Raw genomic sequence first — 22,454 nt, 5'->3', positions numbered from 1 at the left:
TAAAACTACTTAATGGGTGGGGTCTAGCCTAGGTCTGACTGTGACCGAATTTCAGCCAGGAATGTAGCGTGGTCCCAGATGTGATGTCTCCCTTAACACTGCCAGTGATTCGTGCTTTTTTACTGTTCTCTGTATTGGGAAGCAGCTGTGGCTCACAGCTGCAGTTCTTGCTGTGAGGGTAACACAGAGTCTGGCTGATGCTGAGCACTTCAAGTCTATAGATAATGATAAAATTACACAGTGGAACTTGCCAGAAATAGTAGGCTGCAATTAAAAGGATATATAGTACACTTCACAAAAACTTAACAGCATAAATTATTGTTCATAGAGACATATTGCTACTTTACTCACTACTGATACCATTCCCACCTTTTTGGCTCATGGATATTTTGCAGATGCACACATCTGTAGCATGCAGTTATCACAGTCCTGACTTTTCTCAGGTTTTCTCTGTACATGGAAAACTGCACGCATGCATATCATGTAGCATACACTCAGACAGATGTCACCACCAAATAATATATCCCACTGAAGAACAACACTGCAAACAGTCTTTTATCCCAGCTCTCCTACCCATCTTTACACACAAAATGAAAGTTGACATTTTGAGCTGATCTGATTTCTGAAGCCTTTTTTATTTAGAAGCCTTCATATGACATAAAAGTATCAGGTCTCCATTTGACAGAGTATCAGGTTGACTCATATCAAGTTAAACTCTCCTTCAGGCTAAGAACAAAATACCCTGACATGTTGCCACACAGAGTTAGAGTGGCAAATTCCCCAGATTATAAAACATCTGTTGAAAACCAGTTCCCTAGCACAAGGGCTATGTTTCTATTTCTGTTACTCTTTGCTTCCTTCTCCTCTGCATATACTACACATTTCTCTGCAGTTTGATCTCTGATATCCCCTTTTAAGCTATCCTAGCATCCCAAATGTATATGGTACTAGAATATACATTTGTGGATTCAACTCACTTTTCCAAAAAGTCTTACTTATTATAAGAGCAAGTAAAAGGAGGGGTAATTTTTTATAGTGAGAAGCATTTAGGGCAATACTGCACACTCTGACACATTAAGGTTTTAGAGAGGAGGAAAGGCATCGGGCTTGTCATCTATGTCAGTGCTCTCTATTTAAGACTAACAATTACAATGCAGTCTCTCATCTGCACAGCCTTTTGTGAACTGACACACAGCTCATTTGTTTCAATGATCAACTAAAGCACATTACGAGTCAATCAGTTCTAAGGGAAAATAAGAGCCCATACCTAAATTCATTTGCTGCAAGCAGATGGCGGATTGCTTTTCTGTCCCTTTATGCTGCAGTCCTGCTCCCTTAGATCTTCTCTGCTAAGAGGGGGACATACCGGGAGGTCAGCTTTCTGACAAGGTCATCTGCCTCCAGAGTATGAAGAGAATTGCACAGAAAGTGGGTTGGGCTATATTTAGAGTTTGGTCCAACTCCGTGCCAAGGTCCCCCCCGCTGTCTCTCTCTTGCAGCACCGTCTCAGGTTTATTCTTGCAGACTCTCAGCCCACAGAACACACGAGAATAGGAAAGGCGCTCCGAGCTACTGCTGGATTGAGGTTTTTTGCAATTTGCTAAAAACAAGTGGATCAGCAGTTCAGATGAGAACTCCTTAAATCACTCACTCTTCCAGTCCTTATCTTTCTTCATTTAAGTGGATTTTCCCTTTTCAGTTGAATAAGGGAAGGAAACTGCCTGGGATAGAGCAAAAAGACTCTCCTGAGCTAAGGTAAGGTTGCTTCATTTTTGTATTGTCATTGTAATTACAGCTCAATTAATGATTTGGATCAGATATGCTTCTTCTGCTACACCAGTTTTGCATGTCAGTATTAAGGGTATTTTTGGATAATGAAATTCTCAATGTAAAAATATAAATTCTCATTATCACTGTCTATAAGAAATGGGAAACTAAAAGGGTATCAGCATGTGTAAGAGAATATATACTATCTGATTTTTACCTGCTTAAATTACTGTAAAAAACACACAGCCATGCCAATAGACTGTATCATTCTGAAAATGAGAGAACCCCAAATGTGTGGCTATATGCACATGATTACATATACAGGCATGCAATTAGATGTGCTGAGTGATGTTTCAGACACATTCTTTTGCACAATATGAGCAAGCATGGCAGCAAGTTTGTGATATAGGGCTTGCTGCAAATGGCACAGATATTAAAAAATAAATTAATAAATGAACACGTGCTCAAATCCCTTTATAGTTCCAAAGTTGCTCAGCTCCAGAGTACAGGCAGTATTACAGATCATATTTTATTTGGTTTCCTTTCCACTGTATGCCATGCACTGGTTCAGCATTGCTTCTCTTTTTAAAAACACATATGGCTCAACAATTTTCCTCATTTTAAACTGTTGTGATTCTTAAGGGAAAACACCTCTGGACAGAATACATCATTGCATACCTGTCTGTTAGGAGATCCTAACACACTTCAGGTCACAGGGCCATCATGATACTGTACTGTGCATCCAGCATGAGGAGAATGTTGTCGTGTAAAGACACTCTGGAGCCATGGATTAAGCACTGGCACACACACACACTTTCTAATGCAACATGACCTCAGCAAGACCACAGGAATGGTAACATGAAAAAATTGGGTAGGAAGGTCCACTTGATCCAAAGGTCCAAACCCTTATGGGACAGCACCAACTCACACTGCACAACATAATCACTGTGTAAAAGCCTTAGCAGAAGCAACTAAACAAAGGCAGACAGATTCTGCATTACAATTCAGCAAAGAGCAAGAGAAGTCACTGTGAGTTCAGCTAAGGTGACTGGGTGAATTCCTGTACTTATTTCAGGTTGTCTTTTCTTAATACAGCTCCTGGTTAAACAATGCCATGCATCAGGCTATTAAACGTTCTAAGTTGGCAAAAGTCTTATCTGCTGAAAAAACTTCTCATTTTGCTCACTCTCAACTATGTATAATATCTTCTCATCCTTTGCTTCTTATTTTGCTTAGTAATTTATGCTTGGGGTCTTGAGTGTTAAGTTTATTTGATAGAAGAAATAAACACAATCCATTTCACACAAAATACCTTCCTAGCAGTGCTAAGACTGTTTAACAAATGAAAATTATGGTAGCATGCCATGGAACCAACTTGGACTGTGTTGCATGTGATAACTCTGATTCATCCAGAAGGTTTATATTGTGAAAACTTGAAGAAGAGGCTGTTAAAGAAAGGTTAATGAAGTACTGCAAATGCATTTATCAAATTTATCAGCAAGTAAAAGGCATCAGTATAAAAGCATCTAGTGCAGTCTAAGATCTGAACAATCTCTTACAAACAATAGTTTTACATTGATAGAAAAGGGGAAATATACATCTTTATAAAGTTTCAATGTTCAGGCTTTGCCTAATGAATCAACTTAGTTTTTACGACACTTTGTGGTACTATTCTCCATTTGCACATGGGAAAATATTACTTACTCCCCCATCAATATTAAAGACAGCAGGGATGTAGGGTTGGCTTAAAAAAATGCAGTAGTGCTGTGACTGAGCTTACTAATGCAGTGCTCCCAAACACCCCCTGGCAGATGTACAGGACACTGCTGTGTCACAGTGGCAGACAGGACTGGCTTGTTTTGAAGGAAGGGTCATCACACCCTCCCCACAGGAGCTGAGCCTAAAATGTGTCTGTCACCCAAACTGGTGGGAGGTTTGTTGACACGGAGATGACAGGATGGCAGCTTTGGAAAATGGCAGTATGATGATGAATATGGGCATGGCATTACCAGAATAAGCTAGAAATAAGCACATCTGAGGGAACACGCTTCATATTCTAAGGCAGACAAACCTCAATCTGTTTCTAACCTCTTTCTGGAGCCAATCCTACTTGGTGGGTTCTTCCTCTTCCTATTCTCTCCTCATAAAACTCCATTAAAAATTCCAGCACCATGAGCTAGCTTTGTCTTGCTAAGGTGTGGTCTCCAATGGGCACAATATGTCCATTCTAGTGGAGACCACTATACAAGTGAAAAAAAATTTTAAAATAGTAAATTAAAAGGAGGAAATTTATTTTTTTCTTCTCTCATGTAAGAAAGAAAGACTAAAACCCTTCATTTCTATTAGAGGAGCTGATGGGGCTGAAACCCACCTTCCTCCCTTGTGGTGGGAGGGCATGGCCATACATATTGAATGACATGTCCAAGGCTGTGGAGGAGGAGGAAGGGAAAGATTGGCTGATGATGTATGCTGCCAGCTGGCCAGGCAAAGCTCCAAGAGGACATTCACTCACTCCTTGCTTTGGCACCGTCCCTCTCAGCTGACAGGTGTAAGCAGGACCAGAGCCAGAAGGGTAAATCCAAACAGCGCCTGGGGGACAAGTCCCACCAGCAGTCAGATCCCCTGCTCCTCTCACCGTATTTACCTTCTGCCTTGGGGGCTTTCTTCTGGTGCAACCAAACAACAAACAACCCTGGGATTTTAATCCCTCCCTGCCAAGCTGAGCAGACAGAAACAAGCTGGGATTTTGGGGGAGAGTCAAAGCATACCTCACCAAAGACCTTTAACAAGAGGTCCTGCCAGGTGCAATGCTACACGGCTCTGCAGTCAACCTGCAGGACCCAAAACTCATCTCCACCCACCACCACCAATGCAGAGCTGGTGCTGCAGCTGAAATCAAGGCAGGAATACCCAAAAGGGGCTTGGAAGAGCGTGAGAAAGTTAAAGGTAGCTCTTGGAGTCAGCCCGTGAGTGCTTGGGTACAGCTCTGTGTGCATACCTGCATAAGGGAGGAACACAGAACTTGGTATGAAGACAGGTGGCTACAACTGCTGAAGGAGCTCTGCCTTAAATCCTACACTGAGATTTTCTTTCAAAACCTTTAGACTATTGCCACAACTTCTGAGTATACTTTCGAGGAAAGGATGAAGAATGATATGCCAATATATGCTGGATAGGAAAGAGAGATACTTTATAGACGCAGAAAAATTTAATTCTTTTTAATAATTAAAAAAACCCCATTTAATTAAGCAAACAGTTAATTAAATAATTATAGTCATTCAGCTAAACAGTACTTTCCCCTAAGACTTACTAGTAATAAGGACAGGGAAAGAAATCAAAGTTCCTACTCACATCCAGGCACATAACCCCAACCTTTGTCTGACCTGCTTTCACAAATCCATCTTTCAAAAATAGGAAGGAAAAAACTCCAACAACACAACTTTTCCATAGGGTGCCCTGCTGGTAGAGTGATAGGTCTTTGCAGAAAACTGTCTGCACTGAGGAGAGGAACAGACTCATCATCTGCATTTTCTTTCAGTCCAATACAAGTGTTGAGACTGACAGAAAGATCTCCAACACTGGTTTTCATGTTTTGCATTACAGAATATCACTTTCAGCTATGGCAAATTGAGTGTTGTCTACTCAAAGCACAATAAATCTTCATGCTTACAACTAAGCAGAGTAAGGCACAGGACAAGAAATGCCCTGGAACAGTGAGGTACTCCTCAGGCCTGCAGCACCGCACTGCTTGGCAGCTGCAAATGCCAGCTCTAAACTCAGGAAAACTGCAGGCAGACCACAATCTGCTACACCCACTGCCCTACTTCTTGCCCAGACAACTTTGTGGTCCTACTCAGCACAATTTTCTGGCTCTCAGTCCTTACTTTGGTGATTATTCAGGATGGGTATACAACCCATTCACGCCAGAAGATGAAGCTCGTCAACTTTAAAACAATTTCCAGTGACAACCCCACCTACACAGTGTGGCATTAAGCTATGCAGGAAGAAACAGTTAAAATTTGGATTATATAAAACTGACACAAATTTCTTATCTTCCATTACATAAGCCTAAGTTTTTTCAATTGCAGCAAATTCACAGTGACCACTACTGATGCTAAAATGCCACAGAAAGGAATCCAACAACACTCGAGTTCTGTGTCAAACACCAGACGGTGAAAGTGCATATAAATAGCTGCAAAACAGTAAATTACAATTTTACATAAAATGATACATAGTCCTGTTAGAAGAAATCCTTGGAGGTGAACTTTCTTACTTTTCACTCATAGCCAGCTTTTTAGTATACCAATCTGATCTGCAGGCATTCACTTCAACAGGAGAACAGAGTCCAATCCCTAGCACAAATAACATTGCAAAAAAAAAAAATCAGTATTTGCAACATGGTTGTATTTTAGCACAGTCCTCATGCACTTCTATTTCATCACGAATAATATTGTGGGTGAATATAAGAATGAAGGAGGGAAAAAACCCTCTAAATGGATGTCAGTTAATTGAGATACTCTCCCTAAAGAAACAAAGTAAAAATCATGTACAAAGTACGGTAAAAATAGGCATTTTACACCATCTTGTCTGTCTTTAAGAACACTCAATTTAAATAGCAAATGAGCAGCAGCCACTCTTCCTGTCACTGCATTTTCCTCTGCTCACACCATGCTTAGAGATGTCATCCAGTACAACCTGATGCATGTCCACACCTGCCTGAAAGGGGGGGTGGCAAGAAGGAAGGCAAGGAAGTCCCACTTGGGAAGAAAGTGAGGCAGTACAGGATGAGCTTGTCAGTATATGAGAAAAATGAAGGGTTGGGATGATATGTCAGGGCTCCTGTGCTCGAGCACCTGCTGCTGCTGTGCAGTTCTTCTCACTCAGCCAAGCCAAGGGGCTGCACATTCCCTGCTGCACATTCACCCACTCAGCAGCAACAACCCACTGCGAAGGAAACACAACCAGGCTGTGATGGGTTTCTCAACACAGACAAGTAGACACCAAGAGGTTCAAATTATATGACCTTTTTTGCAACTTGAGGCTCTTGAAGAGGGGAAAACAGAGCCTTTGTTCCCCCTCACACAAACTTTCATCTGACTTCCAGCTATCTGAGGTGCAGACCATGAAGTCTAATTATAGGTTTATTGAGTCTTCCCAGAGACTGGCTCCTTACGTGGGCAAAGAATTTCACAGATCTCTTTGGTAGCCTGGATATTACTCCATTTTAGATTTCCCTGTCATAAATGTACAAAGTGGGTTTCTCATCAAGTTTGCTCTTTGACACTGAAACAAAAGGAAGAAATGCCAGGCTTTATCAAACAGTGCAGGGTATGGAGTGATCACTGCAGAAGGCACAGCTAGAGTCTTCTCTACTGTCCTCTCCTGTGACATGTCACTTAAATAGAACTGCTAGCACTGAAGACATTTTTATTATTGAAAGTACAAAGCTATGGTGGACACTAAGCAGTCAATATTCTATTTTACAATTGCATAGATGAGCCGTGTTTGCTTTGTGTAAATGCCCAGTGCACGTGGTCAGAGGAGGGAGTTCTAGAGGATTTATTTGGATGAAAGTCAGGTGCATGTATGTGCATTGTTATACTAAAGAGACTGGGAGTATGCATTGATGCACTGAGAGGGACTACTTAGCCTTTAGCAAAACCACTAGCACTTTTTCCACCTCAGCTTGTCTTACTGGAAAAAAAAAAAAAGAATGTAGAAATATTCCTTAATGGGGTTTGTTGGAGCATAAATATAAAAAGTTCTGTGGGATTCTGTAAGTGCTATAGGAGAATATGATAGTTGTTCATTATGTTTTGGCAGAGAGGACATGAAATCCCTTTCTTTAACACTTTGAAAAAGCATGAGTGTTTTTAAAAGTATTTTTGAGAATCCAAACGCATTGTATTCAGATCATTAATACAAAGAACAAACTTGGGGCTCACTCTGTCAGAGCCACAACTCAGTCAGATGCATTTTGATTCTGAGTTACAATCTCCGGGTTCCAGTACTGACAGCCACAATCAAAACCTTCTTTGTCATGTCTTTGCTATTCAGCAGCTTCTGGGACAGTGCCCGTGCCATGACACAAGAGAAAGATAAGGGTAAGCCTTATCCAGAGGGTGTCACTACTGCATCCAGCTCAAGGACAAACTGCTGACAGACTCTGCAGAGCTGGGGCCAGAACATACACGGGGTGGGAGAGACAGAAGCAGTGCTTTATCTAGTCCTGAAGCCAGAGCTTTGGAGACAGCCCCGCAAGGGAGATGTCCTCTGCTATCCTGTAGGAATTCACATGATGTGAGCTCTTCCTCCGAGACCCTGCTGGGAAATGCAGTCTCCACCTTGTTGATTTGCTGCAGGACTGCTGATAAGGAAGCCCCTGTGCAGCAGAGCACCACCCCCAGCACAACAGGGATGAGATAGGCAGCACATCTGCAGAGGGAGATCAGTGCCTTCGCCAAAGTCACAGAAAACAGCAACTGTAAAATATTCCATGTCTTACAATATGGGAAACAACGTAACCCTCACATCAGAGATACTGTGTCTCTGTTTGTCTTTGGGAGCAGAAAGAATGGCTATATACAATTACTGATATCGAACAGAGCCCAAGCATAGAAATAAAAAACCCCAAACAATACATTAAGTATTGTCATGATAATTTTATCCTTTTGTTTTTGTTTTAAAATGAACTAATTACTTAGCTCAGCAATGGTCAGGACTGGAAGGCTACACCAGGACAGTAATGAAGGTATAACCCTGGGGAACAATTTTGATTATAGTGAAGGTTTCAGGTGACTATACTTTAATTAATCCGAGTAGTACAGCATTCTGAATCCCCAGATATCCCAGATCAATTTGGAGATGAACATGACTCATTTTACAGCATACTTTAACATTGCTCTAATAAATTCTTCAACAGTTCTTTTAAGTCTCAGAGGTAATCTAATTTCTCTTCTATTTTTGTTATAGAGGCTTTCAAAAGACATTTCAACTATATATTATTAAAATCACGTGGCTGTGGAATGCCAAATATAGCATCAGAAACCAAATAACTCTTCAATACTTGTATTAATTAAAAAGCAGAAAGAAATTCCTAATTACAAAAAAGGGTTTTTATTTGTATTGATAAAGCATTTTAATTTAAAATAGGTCTCTATCATAATAAAGATGAGCCACAAGCACTTGGTTAAAAAGCTCAGCAGTGAACTAGCATAATAATATGAGATAACATGACAAGATAAAAGCAGGATGTTCAGGGTTCAACACATGGTGCAGTGTCATATGCATTTTCTGTATAATCCAGGCTTAAGGAAGTCATGCTTAAAGTCTGACCAAACATGCACAGAAATACATGGCAAACAAAGAACCAGATCCCAAGATAAGCAAGTTCTGAGCTAATACATCATAAGACCCATAAGATGATGTCATTTATATATTTAAATTAAAAAAAACACACAAATTTTCCTGTCCGTTCTCCTCTGCATCAATAATTCACCACTGTTTTGCTACTGCATGGAAATGAAAATGTTAAACTGCCCAGTAATCTCTCTGCATCTACTGAGACACTGCAGACCCCAGCATCAGTTAAATGTGACCTGCAGAGGTGGCTGCACACTGTCCCCATCCAGCAGCAGCAGCAGCAGATATCAAATCTGCCTCCAAGAGGGATGTAAAACCAGAAAAAGATCCAGACAATGTGAAAAAGGACCAGGAAAACCCCAGAAGCAGAGAGGGCTAAACCCAAGAGAAGGGCATCCAGCACATACCACTGAAGCCAGTGGCAGTGGTGGCAGGAAAGCGAATGAAGGCAAGAGATGTGGAGCTCCAGTTCTGAGGCAGAACACTTCTCCTTGCTGTCATGTAGAAAATGCTTTGTTTTCTTCCTCTCCCATTCTCCCCCTGCTCAGGGTCTGGACAGTCATGGCTCCTTGGTCCCTGCTAGAGGCACTGTCACACAGGAGTGGAAACACACTTGCTCCTGGAAGCTCCTACCCCTGTGAAGGGGTACCAAGTCCCTCCCTGCTACACCACCAGGCCAAATGCAGCCCAACTCTGCCAGCTGCTCATTGTTGTTACCTAAATCTTTGGAAAAGAAAGGTACTGAAGAGGCTGGGGGAAAGAAAGAGAAGTAAATTCACATGTCCCTTAAACCCAGTGTATCCATAAAGCTGACAAAACCCAACCCAATTAAAACAAAGCATGAATTACATTAGTTTTCCAGGGTGAAACTGTTCTGTGCAGGATAAAAAAGCACATCCCACTTCTGTGCAGGAGCAATGAAGTAAATGTGATTTAAGAGAATGATAATAGATTTCCTTTGACAACAGGCTTATGGTCACATCTCTAGCAAAGCACCTAGTTCATTATTTTCTGTTTGCTTCTGCTAACCCAACAGTACCACAGATACTCTATTTTGCATTGTCATTACCCCAACAATTACAGTAATAATTTGTTACAGTAATTAATCACAGAATTGGGCAAAGGTAATGGCATTCTCTGGAGCATGTAAAGTTATTCCAGGCTGGAAACCAGCCATTCATGCTCAGCAGTAATTGTGAAACCAATGCTTGAAGAGCTTGGACTGCAAACCTCAAAAAGGAAAAAGCATCAAATTATTACTGCAGAACAGGGTACAAAACCTGACTATTTTATTTGAAGCAGCAATCTCTGCACAGATTTGCAAGCCTCAGTCATTTTAATTTTTTTGTTTGGTTTTGTTCACACTGAGCAACTAACTGAGTATTTAGTTCAGGTTTCAGAAGAGCTTGAGTGATGTATTTAACACCCACTGGGCCACCACTTACACTGTGCTCAAGCCAGCAGGAAAGGAACAACTGCTATTGCTCCCCTGCCTCAGGGTAAGCACCAGGACTGGGAACCTTGTACCAGGAAAGTGTGAAAGTTCCAGCACTCACATGCTGCAGCCTCAAGTGATCTAGAATTCCCCTCCTGATTTTCTATTTTTCCCTCATGCCATATCTTTTAATTGCATCCAAGGATGTGGAAAGGTAAATAATATGGTGCACTTCACATTAGGCTGACCCTAAAAAATTCAAACTTGCTTCAAAACTGCAAGTTTGGGCAGATCATAGCCAGAACCTCAGAAGGGAGCCCAAAAAAGCTTGAGCCTACCAATTTCTATCACTCCATGGCTCTGAACAATACTCTAGCTGAGAAAAAAAAAAGATAGGTCAAAAACCTCCAACCTGTGTACAACACAGAAAGTATTCAAGAGATCAAACAATTCTCAACTTCCAAACTGAAAATGGGAAGCAGAAGTGACTGCGGATGATTTTAATTCAAAAAACTGTTGCTGTTGTGGTTTGTTGGTCAAGACTCATGTTAGCATGTATTTCATTAAGCACACTTGTAGTCTGCTATACAAGGGTGAAAAAAGTTCCTTCTGCTGTATTCTTGTGTTCAGTTGTGGGGTCATTTTTTCTAAGGGAGTTTCGAAGTGTACAGAGCCAGGAACTGGACATGATCACACATCCACAGATCTGTGCTGCATTCAATACAGTCTGCTACAAGGTGTGAGCAACTGGCCTGCAGAAGGAACAGGAGTCAATCCCAATCTGTCTCGGATGGTTCCTCTTGCTCCTCTCAGAAGGCCCAAAGCAGGCAGCTGCTCCTCCTCATTAGGAGTGCTTGCTGTGGCATCCCAACAGATTAGGCTCCATTCCCCATGAATCTATACATTATTAATCTTATCTGAAGCAGACAGTGCTGACGCCCAGCTTCCTCAGTGTCTGGAGGAATACCAGCTGTCTCCAGTTCAGCACAGGGAAATTGAATCTCTGCATATATCAAGAAGAAATATTTCTTAAGGATTCAGAATCCTTCTCCTCTCCTTTTCCCTATGCACTACCAAAGTAACTGCCTGGGATTCATATGCCACTCCATGGCTCTGCATGCCCTTTCTTTATCCTCTGCTTACAAAATGACTGTGCCACTTTCTCTCCCACAAGGACCTGGCCCCAACAGCCCATCCATTGGAGGTTTTTTGGATGGGTTACACAAGGACTGTCTTTATCAGACCAACAGAAGGAGATGCCCAGATTTTGCAGCCAGTGGAAGATAGGGCAGCACACCTCTCAGAGCACAGGAATGGACACTAAAAAAAACCTACTGTACTCAACAACTCCTTAAAATGTACCTCTAAGAAGTCCATGTCCTTTGTTCTAAGGTTCAACAATTTCTATGGTTCTTTTCATCAGCTGTGGAGCATTACAGACAAGAGATGCCACACACTTGCTAATGTTGTAAATAAAATAGTTCATTGCTACTGAAAGACAACCAAATTGAGAACAACCAAATTGAACTTAAGAACAGGTTTATAAGGGGGAGCAGATAAGATTAATATTCATCAGCCCTTCTTAGAAGTGACCTTAAAGAACCTGATGGCAAATTACACAAACAAGGGGAAGAAATGGATTTTTACTGACTTACAGAGCTTTTGAAGTCTCTAACTATCTCAGAGATGTTCTCATGGCTGTGTGGACATGGCACAGACTGGTGCATTACAAAGACAAGGTTTGATTAACTCTTTAAAATTGTAGATTAACTCCTTAAAATCCAAAGAGCACTAACTACTAGTAGCTAATTTTGCATCAGAAACTTGTTTCTTTGTCCAGTTTTGCATTTCAGGCTGCAGTGCAGCAGTAAGTTGGTTTATTAACAGTCATGTTAAGAGACATATATTGTGCATATTTTATCCTTTCAAGGAACTCAGGGATCTCTACTGTGTCCACATTACATGTGAAGAAGCACTATTTTAAAAGAAAAACATTTCACTCTGAGGTAAAACACTATTTCCAAACAGTTTTTGATCCCTTAAATCAGGAATTGAGACTTTGCTAGCAACTGGGAGAGTTTTCTACAAACCAAAAGGTTACAATCAAGTGATGAAAGCACCTGAAATGGCTCACAAACATTTTTAATGTAGAAAGTGACACACCATGTTCAGGTCTAATAAAAGCCTATCAGATTTTGTTATTAAAAAGACACTAATTTGACCCACTGTTTTCCACAGGCTTACAGCACTAATAAATCCATGTTTGTGTCATTAATCTATAGAACTAATGATCAGTAAGAGTGCAGTAAGTGGTGATTAAAGCAATAGAAATGGCTCATTATACAGATATTATTGCACGTTGTGTGTGGAGACACTGTGTGGTAAAGGAGTATTAACTTCAAAAATTGTGCTCATTTTATGCAGTTGGGCTCTCCAATGAAAGCTGGATTTGGATCATGTTAGTGTAATAACATGCTCTCAAGTGCTATTTTATTTTTTAAATTGGTAATTATAATTAAACACTGTGGCTGAATAGTATTACCCTCACCCACATACACCATCAAAATAAGATGTCAAATTTACTTTTCCTAAAGCTTGATTTTGGCAAAGCAAGTAATCTGTACTCTCAGGTACTATTTAGAAAGCAAGATTAGCAGATTGAGCCATTTACCTCCTCAAATATTGCACTTTTTATGTTGCCATACTTGCCACGGCAAACAAAAATCTGTCATAAATGTGTGTTTGTCAGGGCTCTTTATGCCTCTTGGAGCAGGCTGATAAGTTTTGTATGCCCTGGTACGAAGTACTTGAAAAACATAAAGATTTCCAAATAGAAAATTGAAACATGTTATACATCCATACTCAAATTCCACACGGCAAACCCACTCACATAAATTTACCAGGCAAATATGCATGAAGGTGCTTTGACTGACTATCATTGCAACAAAGAAAGACTGGATAAGCACTTATATCTCAACAAATTAGTTTTAGCCTGTGGCCTTCTCCACACTCATATCTGGGTTTGACCCTTACAGTCACCTATGTATTTCTATTAAGACACTTTCACTAAGCCTTCATCACAAGGCAATGACAATTAGTTCCCATTAACTGATTTCCAATTAACCAGAGGTCTTAAGAATCTGATGTCTCATATACTAATGTAGAGTTGGAGCCAAGATCTGCCTGTTTATACAGGGCAAAGCAATTTAAATATACACTAGTAAGAGAGTTAGATTTTAATCATGTAAGACACAGTATTTGTCCAAGCAAAAAGCACAAGGGGAATACACTAAAAACCAAAAGAAAATAAACGCCTAAAATGTGGCTGTTGAAAGAAAATTATGGTCACATCTCATGTTAGAAATGTTGATATATGAGTTCAGAGTTGCTGCCAAGGCTATGATCATTCTGAATATGTACTGGTTGTTCAGCTTCTACCCACCAGATTTAAAGAATAAAAGAACATACAGGTTTGCATAGGTCTGATACTTCATGTAAAACTAAACAAGTTGTTTGCTTCTTTTGTTGTCTTGTTTTGTTAAAACCAACTACCATTCTGCATGTGTTTAGAAAAAGTCACATTTTTCAGGAGTCTTTTAATCAACCGTAGCAATTTATAAACCCATTTCAAAAATAAATATTTAGAGGTCATGTAAGCAATGAACTCAGAGAATGGCTGAGATCCAGGCATTGTGTAGACTGAATGACATGATCCTCCAGACATTTTTCTGCCCATGTGGTGCCATCAAAGAATTCTGGGGTTTTTTCTTTTTTTTTTTTTTGTTTTTTTTCTTTTTTAACATCATGACAAAAATTAGGAAGGAAATAGAGAGACATATGAGAACTGTGAAGTGAGACAGGAATAATGCAAGAGGGGTCATATCCCATCACTCAAACATGGGCCAGCAGAAAAGAAGGAATGAGATAAGAAAAATCAGAGCAGCACTGGCAGCCAGGTCTTTTCTTGGAAGGAGCTTAAGAACAAAATTAAAATCAAACACAACCATCACATTTTTCTTCAGACATCAGCTGCTCTCTGTATTCTCCTTTTCTCACCAGTTTGGACATGACTTTTACCAGGAAACCACCTTCAATTGCCCATTTGGACTGTGAGGTGCTTGAGGAAAGCACTGAGGACTTGGCAGTCATGCCAACATTAAATGTGGTTGGCAAAATACTCTGCTCCACTAATTACCTTCAATCAAAAAGCTTCCTGGGGTGACCAAGGAAAAGAGGAAAGAGAAGCAACACCTCCCTGTTGATAAATTATTTGCCATTTCAGACCACTGGAAAACTCTAGAAAAGTGCTGCCTCTCCTTCAGTGTGTTCTGTGAGCACAAGAGACCGGGGCACCTTGATTTTGACATCCACACAAAAGATTCTTCTCTGGACTGGCCAACAACCATACCAGGTCTCTGTAGCAATTTACAGCAATATCCTTCATTGGATTATGCTGCTAAATTAGGTGCAGATGCTTCTGTAGTCAGTCTTTCCTCAGCTGTGTGCTTGAGAAAAAACGAACTGGAAAAGTCTGCTTCATCGGCTCGGTATCAGCCACAAAAAACTGCATGACACCATGAAGTCAAGCTCAAACACCCCTGGAGAATTCTGGAGCATCACTGTCACATCTCGATTTTACAATTTCATCCACTCAGCTGAAAGGATGTTTAAAACCAACATTTCTGGGGACAAAGAAAATCCCATTTCATTCTTCTTTCATTACTGTAGTGTGGCTGAAACCTTCTATTCTCAGAAAAGCCAAAAATAAATAAATGCTGGTATATGCAGGGAAGTTTTAGCCTCAGAAGTGGAATTTCTCACAAGAACAGCTGAGCAGCTGAAGACCTAGGAAAGAACACTATTACTTCTCTCAGCTACAGCAATTGCTAACACGATTATATCATCTCCCTTTAAGGTTCATTTGCACAAAGGGAGGTGAGCCTATCAGTAAGTGACAGACTAAATTACCACATGCCCATAAACCTCTCCTACAACTGGAGAGGTTCATCATGAAAGCAGATCCCATACTCAAGATGAAGGCCTTCCTGTAAACTTAAGCTCCATTTCAGACCCTGAGATGCTGTTTTTTAACAGCATGACACGAGCCATTGTGCTGACAGCCAGGCTGTTTCTGAGAAACACCATTGCACTCCATGCCTGACTCTTCTCCTACTTTCTTAGGTTTACTTCCATATCTGAAAAGCTTGTTTGGTGCTCCAACTCATGCTATACCATGAGCTAAAACCCTAAATGTTAAACCATTAGTTCCGTATTTTGTCTGAGTTTGAGAATCTAATAAAATCCAGGATACTCAAACTATATCCTGAAACGACAAAATACAGTTATTTTCCCAGCACCTTTTCTATATGTACTGGAAAAAATACTACAAAGCTTATCAGAAGAAAAAGCCAACTTCTCTACAAGTAGAGTAAGATTTCAGAGGAAGCCACAGTCTCTAGTGAAAACAGATATGCCAGAGCACAGGAAGATGATTTTCCCCAAATCACATGCCAAGTTAAATCACAACACCAAGAACAGTATGCAAATCTCACTGATGTGGTAAAACATCTGCAAGTCCATGTGTGGCTTTTCTGCTTATTTATACGTCTCTACATCTCGTTATTTTTCACGAGATGTAGAGACACATAAATAAGCAGTATTCATGCTGAATACTGAACTATGCTTCTCCCACACTTGGGAAGTGTTACATGTAACTGCTCGTTATTTTCACGGAGTGAATTACCACCAGAGTGGGAAACATACCTTGGATAGCCTTTGTTCATCTAAAATCCCGTGTCTTTATGCTTGCAGCTACCATATTTCCCTTAGGGTCACTAGGAATAGCACCATATTTCTCTTATTTCTGAAAACTCTTTGTGGTTAAATAGGGCAAATCCTCCTTGTCTCTTACTACTTGTAAGGTTGTTTCTCCAAGTGCCCACTGTGCTGAACTTGGGTTACAAGTTAGATCACAAAAGAAAAAGCCACCAAGCATCCCCTATAGAGTTGGTGGCACATAAAGAAACAGGCAGGGAAAGAGAAGATGCTGTATTCCTCCTACCCCCTGCTTTGTATGTGTAATATCCCCGTTCCTCAGGACACTCTTGGTGATTCCTTGTCCCACGTAGAGCCCACAATGTGGTTCCCACTAAACATCCCCTTTTCTTTGCTTCCTAGGGAATCAAGATTTATACATGACAACCACAATATGTCTGTGTGTTTGTCTATGTCTGTGTGTTGATCCCAGAGTTTCTGTCTTGGCCCACAGCCACTGAGCCAAGGTTTGTCAAAAAGCTGGAGAAAGCAAATTCCTGCAAGTTCTTACAAGTTTTGTGAAAACAGGCAGGAAGGCATTTCTATAATTATCTTTGTGAAAGGCAAGGCTGGCATGTGCAGTCCCAGAGAGAGGGGAGCATCCCAGCAAATTCCTCAACCATGGGAAAAGTATCCACTGAGACTCACAGTCAACCACTGGACACAAATTTATAGGCAAGTAGGCATGTTCAACCCCAGTGCTCAGAAAATTACTCATCTGGCTAGGCAGGCACTGCAAAACATAGTAATTTGAATGATTTATTCCGTTCTTTCTTCTAAATCTTTCCCAGCATTGGATCAGGAGGGAGCAAGCTGGTGGGTGACACACATTTGCTAGCACAGCAAGGATCTTTACAAAAGCAGATTTTGTATTTTCCAAATTAAACAGAAAAAAAGCCAATGACAGGGTGTGGTAAGGGATCCTGTTTGTTTCTAAGCCTCTTTTCAAACACTTTGCATGCATGTACATACAAAGACAGAACAGCATCCATTCTGAAATAAGCACCAGGGTAGAGCCAATGCATGGGTCATAGGGTAGCTAAATTTACTTTTTCAAGGTGTGTGTATTTCAGAGCACAGATATCTATTATGAATGTCTTCATCACACATCCCTGGTCAGCATTGGCTGTGACTGCTTAAATAAGAGGGGAAAGGGGAAGACTGAGCCCATCATCACCCTTAGTCAGGTCATGCCCCTTTAGTTGCCCACGCACAGCTCAGCTGCACAAACCAGCCTGGCAATGGCCCTTTACTCAGGCTGTTTACTGCTCACCCTGCTCGTGATGATCCACAGAGCAAAAGCAAGCCACTCACCTGGGAGATCTGCAGGTGACTGGGGAAGCAGGCTGTGAAAAAACCAGCCAGCAAAAACCACAGCAGGAAGACGGCGCTTGTACAAACCTTATCATGCCACATAATACTTCCCCATGGGTGTAATAATGAAGGGGAAACTATTTCCCACCACAGCTTACTATGTGAGGATGTAGCCTCAGTACAAAAGCACGTGTGAATTTCCAGGCTGTAACAGTTGTGCCAGACCAGACTCTTGAGGAGCTCAGACCTGGGCAGGCACACATCACACACGCTGCCCACAACAGCAGCAGTGGTAACAGCACAGGCAGAACAGAATGGAGGACAGGAGACTCACACATGTGACTGCACTGCCCAGAGGGTCTCACCAGTGAGTGAGAACTGAGCTTTGACACGTCTTCTCCTGAACTTTCATCGTCCCAGAAACTAAACACAGTGTGGCAGGAGAGCTGTGGACTCCCTGCAGCTCTGTTCACCTACCCCAACTGCATCAAATCTTGCTACTTAATACCACCTCGCAGATAGCTTCCTTTCTTCCCCCCATGAAACTTTAAATGTTATTTTTCACAAGTTGAAATTACCAACAGTGGTAGAATTCTTACACCTCTGTTTTAAAAATTATTTTTAAAAAGCTTTATGATTGCACTAAATATATCTCTATCTACTCCAACCCTCTCTGCTCAATCCCTATCTATAGATCCTTTAATGGGATTTATTCCATTGATCTTTTGGTTTCCCAGGTGATGACATGACAGACCTTCAGCCTGGTCTGGTGCAATCAGCAAAGGAGAGGTCAGTGAATTGGCAATAACAAGGCATTTGAGAGCCAGCAACAGGGAGGGGAAGTTCAGATATTCAACAATAATGTGCTAGCACAATTGCATCCTTCCCTCTATGAAGACTCCAGCATATGTAAAAGCTTCAGGGGCAGATCCTTCACCATAATGCCTTAGATTGTTTTGATGTGGTTACTTAAGCACAGTTTGATTTGCTTGTCTTCATCCGCGGCTGGGATCTGCAACAGAGACAAAGATCTGGCGCCTGAGGTCTAGAGAAGGGACCAAAATACAACAGGTCCTACACATCTGTGAAACTTGTAATTGGCAATCGGGCAAGGATCTGAGTTTAATCTCCTGTCCCTGTTTTTCTGTTGCTTTCACATTCCCCAAGTCAACAGCCACTTCTTTTTTAAGGAATTTGTGATGAACGTGCATTTCTTGCCATTTCTCACAGGTGAGCTCAGTTGGTCAGAGCATGGTGCTAAGAACAGCCAGCTTGTGGGTTCAGTTCCCATATGGGCCATTCACATTAGAGTTGGACTTGATGATCCTTGTGGGTCCCTTCCAATTGTTATGGAGGAATACAGGCATGTCTGGCACCATCAACACGGGCACAGTGCTTCTTCCACAGCATGCAGTGGGAAAACCATTTCAGCAAAATTGCTCTGCCAGGACTGGGTCATACTGTCAGTGAACATGGGCTACAGGGAACCCCTGAGCAAGTCAGATCCCTGATGTGGGAAAAAGTGGGCCAGAAACACATGCATGGGAGGCAAGGGAATGGGAGAACACTTCTCCCCAGTAATATGAGATTTTGAAAAGGCTGATGTTTGACATTAGAGAAATGCGAGGCTGAAACATCTCTTTCTAAAAAAACCCTTCATGCATGGACTCCTGCATAGCAACACATAACTCCTGAGTAGGAGATTCAACAAAACACAAACTTTCTTAGCACAGGAGAGCCTTGTTAGCTCACCAGTATGTGGGAATCTATATGAAAGAAAAAAGCAGCAAAGTTATTTTTAAAACATCAATTTAAATCCAGAGCAGCTCTCCCTCCTCAGTAAGGCTTCAGTGTAGTTGCTCCTGTTAGTGAGGGACTGGAAGTGGTGACATTTCAGGCCTATTCTTCAGCAGTGCTCTAAAACCCCTGGCTCTGAAGCCAGCCTGCCACTCAGCCACCTTGCTCTGTTTGCACACAAACCCAAGTCGAGTAACCTGAGGAGACATTAGCAACTCAACACTAACCACAGTTTCATGCTGTGGTCTGACCAAGTGGCACAGGCTCTTAACCACAGCATGCTGTGCATGCTAATCCCTCCTTGATACTTCATGTCAGCTCCCACTGTGAATCAGCACAGAGAGCAATGGATTTTGGCTTAACAAGTGGACTCAATTGCACTTGTACTTGCTGGATGGAGAGAAATTATCATTCCTACCTACATTGCACAAGGATCCTGACTGCAGTCCATCAACATCCTCCAAATGGTGCCTAGCAGAGCTGATGTGAAGCTAGGGGTGTCCCAGCTGAGACTGCCTGAACAGCTCAGCCATTCCCTTCAGGGGAAAACACCAAAGGAGCTGATGTCATTTACACTTTACCTGACTGTGTTGAGCAAACTTGTTGGCAGCCAACCACAACACAACAGTGACACTTTAAAAGAAGTGCTCAGGACATGCTTTTCATTACCACAGTCAATCCAAACACAGCACTGCTGCCTCCACCTTATCCCCTTGTGCAAGACTTAAAAAAGCTAAAGCAATAGCTACATGTGGATGATGAAAACATTCCATTGGGAACTGGAATATGCTGAACACTGCACAAGAACATGAAGTGGGATATTTTCTGTATCCAAAAGTGGTATTTCATGACATATGAGACTTCCTAATTTTTACACTTCTTCTTTGAAGTTTAGGTCCAGAGCGAGGTGAGCAGTGCAGCACAGGAAGTTGTGCAGCCAGTATGGTACAGGTAACAATTCCTTTGACTCTGTCCATCCAGAAAGGCCAGATACTTTGAGAGGTACCGACAGCATTTACAGCTGCCTGATTGGAGGAATCTGTGGATACAAATCTGTTCTAAGCAAGACTGCTTCTCACTTATCTAGACTGGGAGCAGGTCTTTCAAACATTCAATAAAGAGCAAAGCCTTTGGAGGCATGACTGTTCTTAATGGATGTGCCAAGAAATCAAGAGCTCTGCTGTAATGGAGGGAATCACTTATCTGCAGACAAGATACTGTGCAGGATCACTTCTAAAACAAAGTCAGTTACTTCCTTCCAACTGATATCTGAAATCTGCCAACAGCCATAAGAAAAGTATTCAAGAGAAAAAAAGGGGAGCACAAACATGGGGATTAGCTGAAAATAGATGGTCTTTTTTTTATTACCATTAGTATTTTTAATTGCAAATGGAATCAGATTACATTCTCCTAGTGATAATGTAATTTAAGCAGTCAGTAAATTCAGCATTGTGTTGAATCAATATTCTACAGAATGCTAACCTCCATGCCAAGTTCATGCCCCCATCCCATCCCTAATATACTTGTCCCAAAAAACCCACTATATTCAATCCCAAAGTTTATAAAGCAGATAACAAAAGCTATTGCAGTCAACTCTAGACAATTACCTGCCCAGTTTTCTCTTTAAATCTCTATGGAAACTCTTGCTGGTATAATATTTAAGACTTCAGTCCCTAAAGCAACGTTTTCCATATGACCTCAGGCCTAAAGCTACCTATGTTGTGTCAAAACTGCTCAGACATGTTGACGCTGGCATCAGTTCAAGTTCTTTTAAAATACAGTTAAGATGTGCAATAAATAGAGAACAATGAAGTCACCACATGAGAAAAAATTTCAAAAGTTACCGATCACAAAAACAGATCTTGCACAGAAACATGAGCAATCATTTCAAAGAGTGGCTGAGTGCCCTCCTCTCTCAGAGCTTGCTCAGCCATTACGCTCTTCAGAGTACTGCATGTCACCCTTCAGCTCTGTCAATATGCAATAGATCAAGGATGGAGATACAGGTTAATATATAACCCAAGAGAGGTGAATATATTTGAAATTCCATCTGATCCTCATCAAAGGAAAACATTCTTCACCTTTACTTGAGTGCAAGAAGTCACCAAATGCCCCTGAGTACGATGGCTGCCCTTCTGAAATAAGGTCTTCCCCCCCACAGCAACGCCACCAGCCCCAGGTGGACTATATGGGCTCTCCATGGGATCTTCACCTTTCAATAGTGGCTCAGAACCAAGAATGTTACTATTGAAGAACAAGGGCGGAAGGGCTGAATCCCAAGATAAGCAGCAGAGCTGACCTCATCTGCTGTTCCCTAGGGCATTGCATTTAGGATCGCATGAAGTTCCTGAAGCAGTATATGAAAAACAGACATTGAGGTTTTACTATTCATAGGCAGGAAGTAAACAACATTTAGCAGGAATTATAACCACTTATTCAGAGAAATTTAAAACACAAACCCCACATATAAATCATGCTGGGGTTAAAACAGTACTTTAATCTAATGAGGGAAGCACAGGAGGAACAGGCCAAAGGAAAATCCACACTTGTAGTGCATGTACACACATACACCTGTGAAGGTATGGAAAGAACTAGAGATGCAGGTATCCAATGTTCTTCAGTAAACACAGCCACTACATTAGAGTAGTAAGAATTAGTTTGGTTCTGACCCATTCCCAGAGAAGTCTGGGAATGGGTCGGAAGTAGAAGATAAACAGCCACAAAACCCTCCAAAACAAACAACACATTTCAGTGAGCAGAAAATCAAGCTCCTGGAAGTCCCCATCCTATGTGCGTGCTCTGCTGAGAGAAACCTGTGTAAACTGACAAAACATTGCAGCTTTTGTTCACTTTGTGATCTGTCCCATGCAGATGAGTCTCATCCGAGTTTCCCCCTTACTATGTGAAAGAAATCTACTATATAAAGTATGCATTTAAATATTCTCTAATACTGAAGATTATCTTT

At 41.3% G+C, this 22,454-nt stretch overlaps 2 protein-coding genes across 10 annotated transcripts in view; one reads left to right on the top strand and one right to left on the bottom strand.

Moving 5' to 3' along the window:
* Positions 1-22,454, bottom strand: part of CMSS1 (cms1 ribosomal small subunit homolog) — a 256,935-nt gene that overhangs the window by 30,162 nt on the left and 204,319 nt on the right. The window contains exon 1 of one of the 9 annotated variants that reach the window (XM_064410770.1): positions 1,268-1,541. The exons of the other annotated variants lie outside the window; for them this stretch is intronic. Coding sequence (XP_064266840.1) covers positions 1,268-1,277 — 10 coding nt within the window. The 5' untranslated portion in view covers positions 1,278-1,541. Of the gene's footprint in view, positions 1-1,267; positions 1,542-22,454 lie in introns of those variants that run through there. 9 annotated transcript variants of the gene reach the window in all.
* The window catches only part of FILIP1L (filamin A interacting protein 1 like), a 188,092-nt gene continuing 167,238 nt past the window's right edge, over positions 1,601-22,454 (top strand). Inside the window, exon 1 of the mRNA XM_064410747.1 lies at positions 1,601-1,755. The gene's annotated coding sequence lies outside the window, so the exon portion shown is untranslated. The remainder of the gene's footprint in view (positions 1,756-22,454) is intronic.

The sequence above is a fragment of the Passer domesticus genome, chromosome 2, assembly GCF_036417665.1.
Source record: "Passer domesticus isolate bPasDom1 chromosome 2, bPasDom1.hap1, whole genome shotgun sequence".
Classification (NCBI taxonomy): Eukaryota; Metazoa; Chordata; class Aves; order Passeriformes; family Passeridae; genus Passer; species Passer domesticus.
The sequence above is the reverse complement of the archived record's forward strand: the minus strand, read 5'-3'. Positions and strand labels throughout refer to the sequence as shown.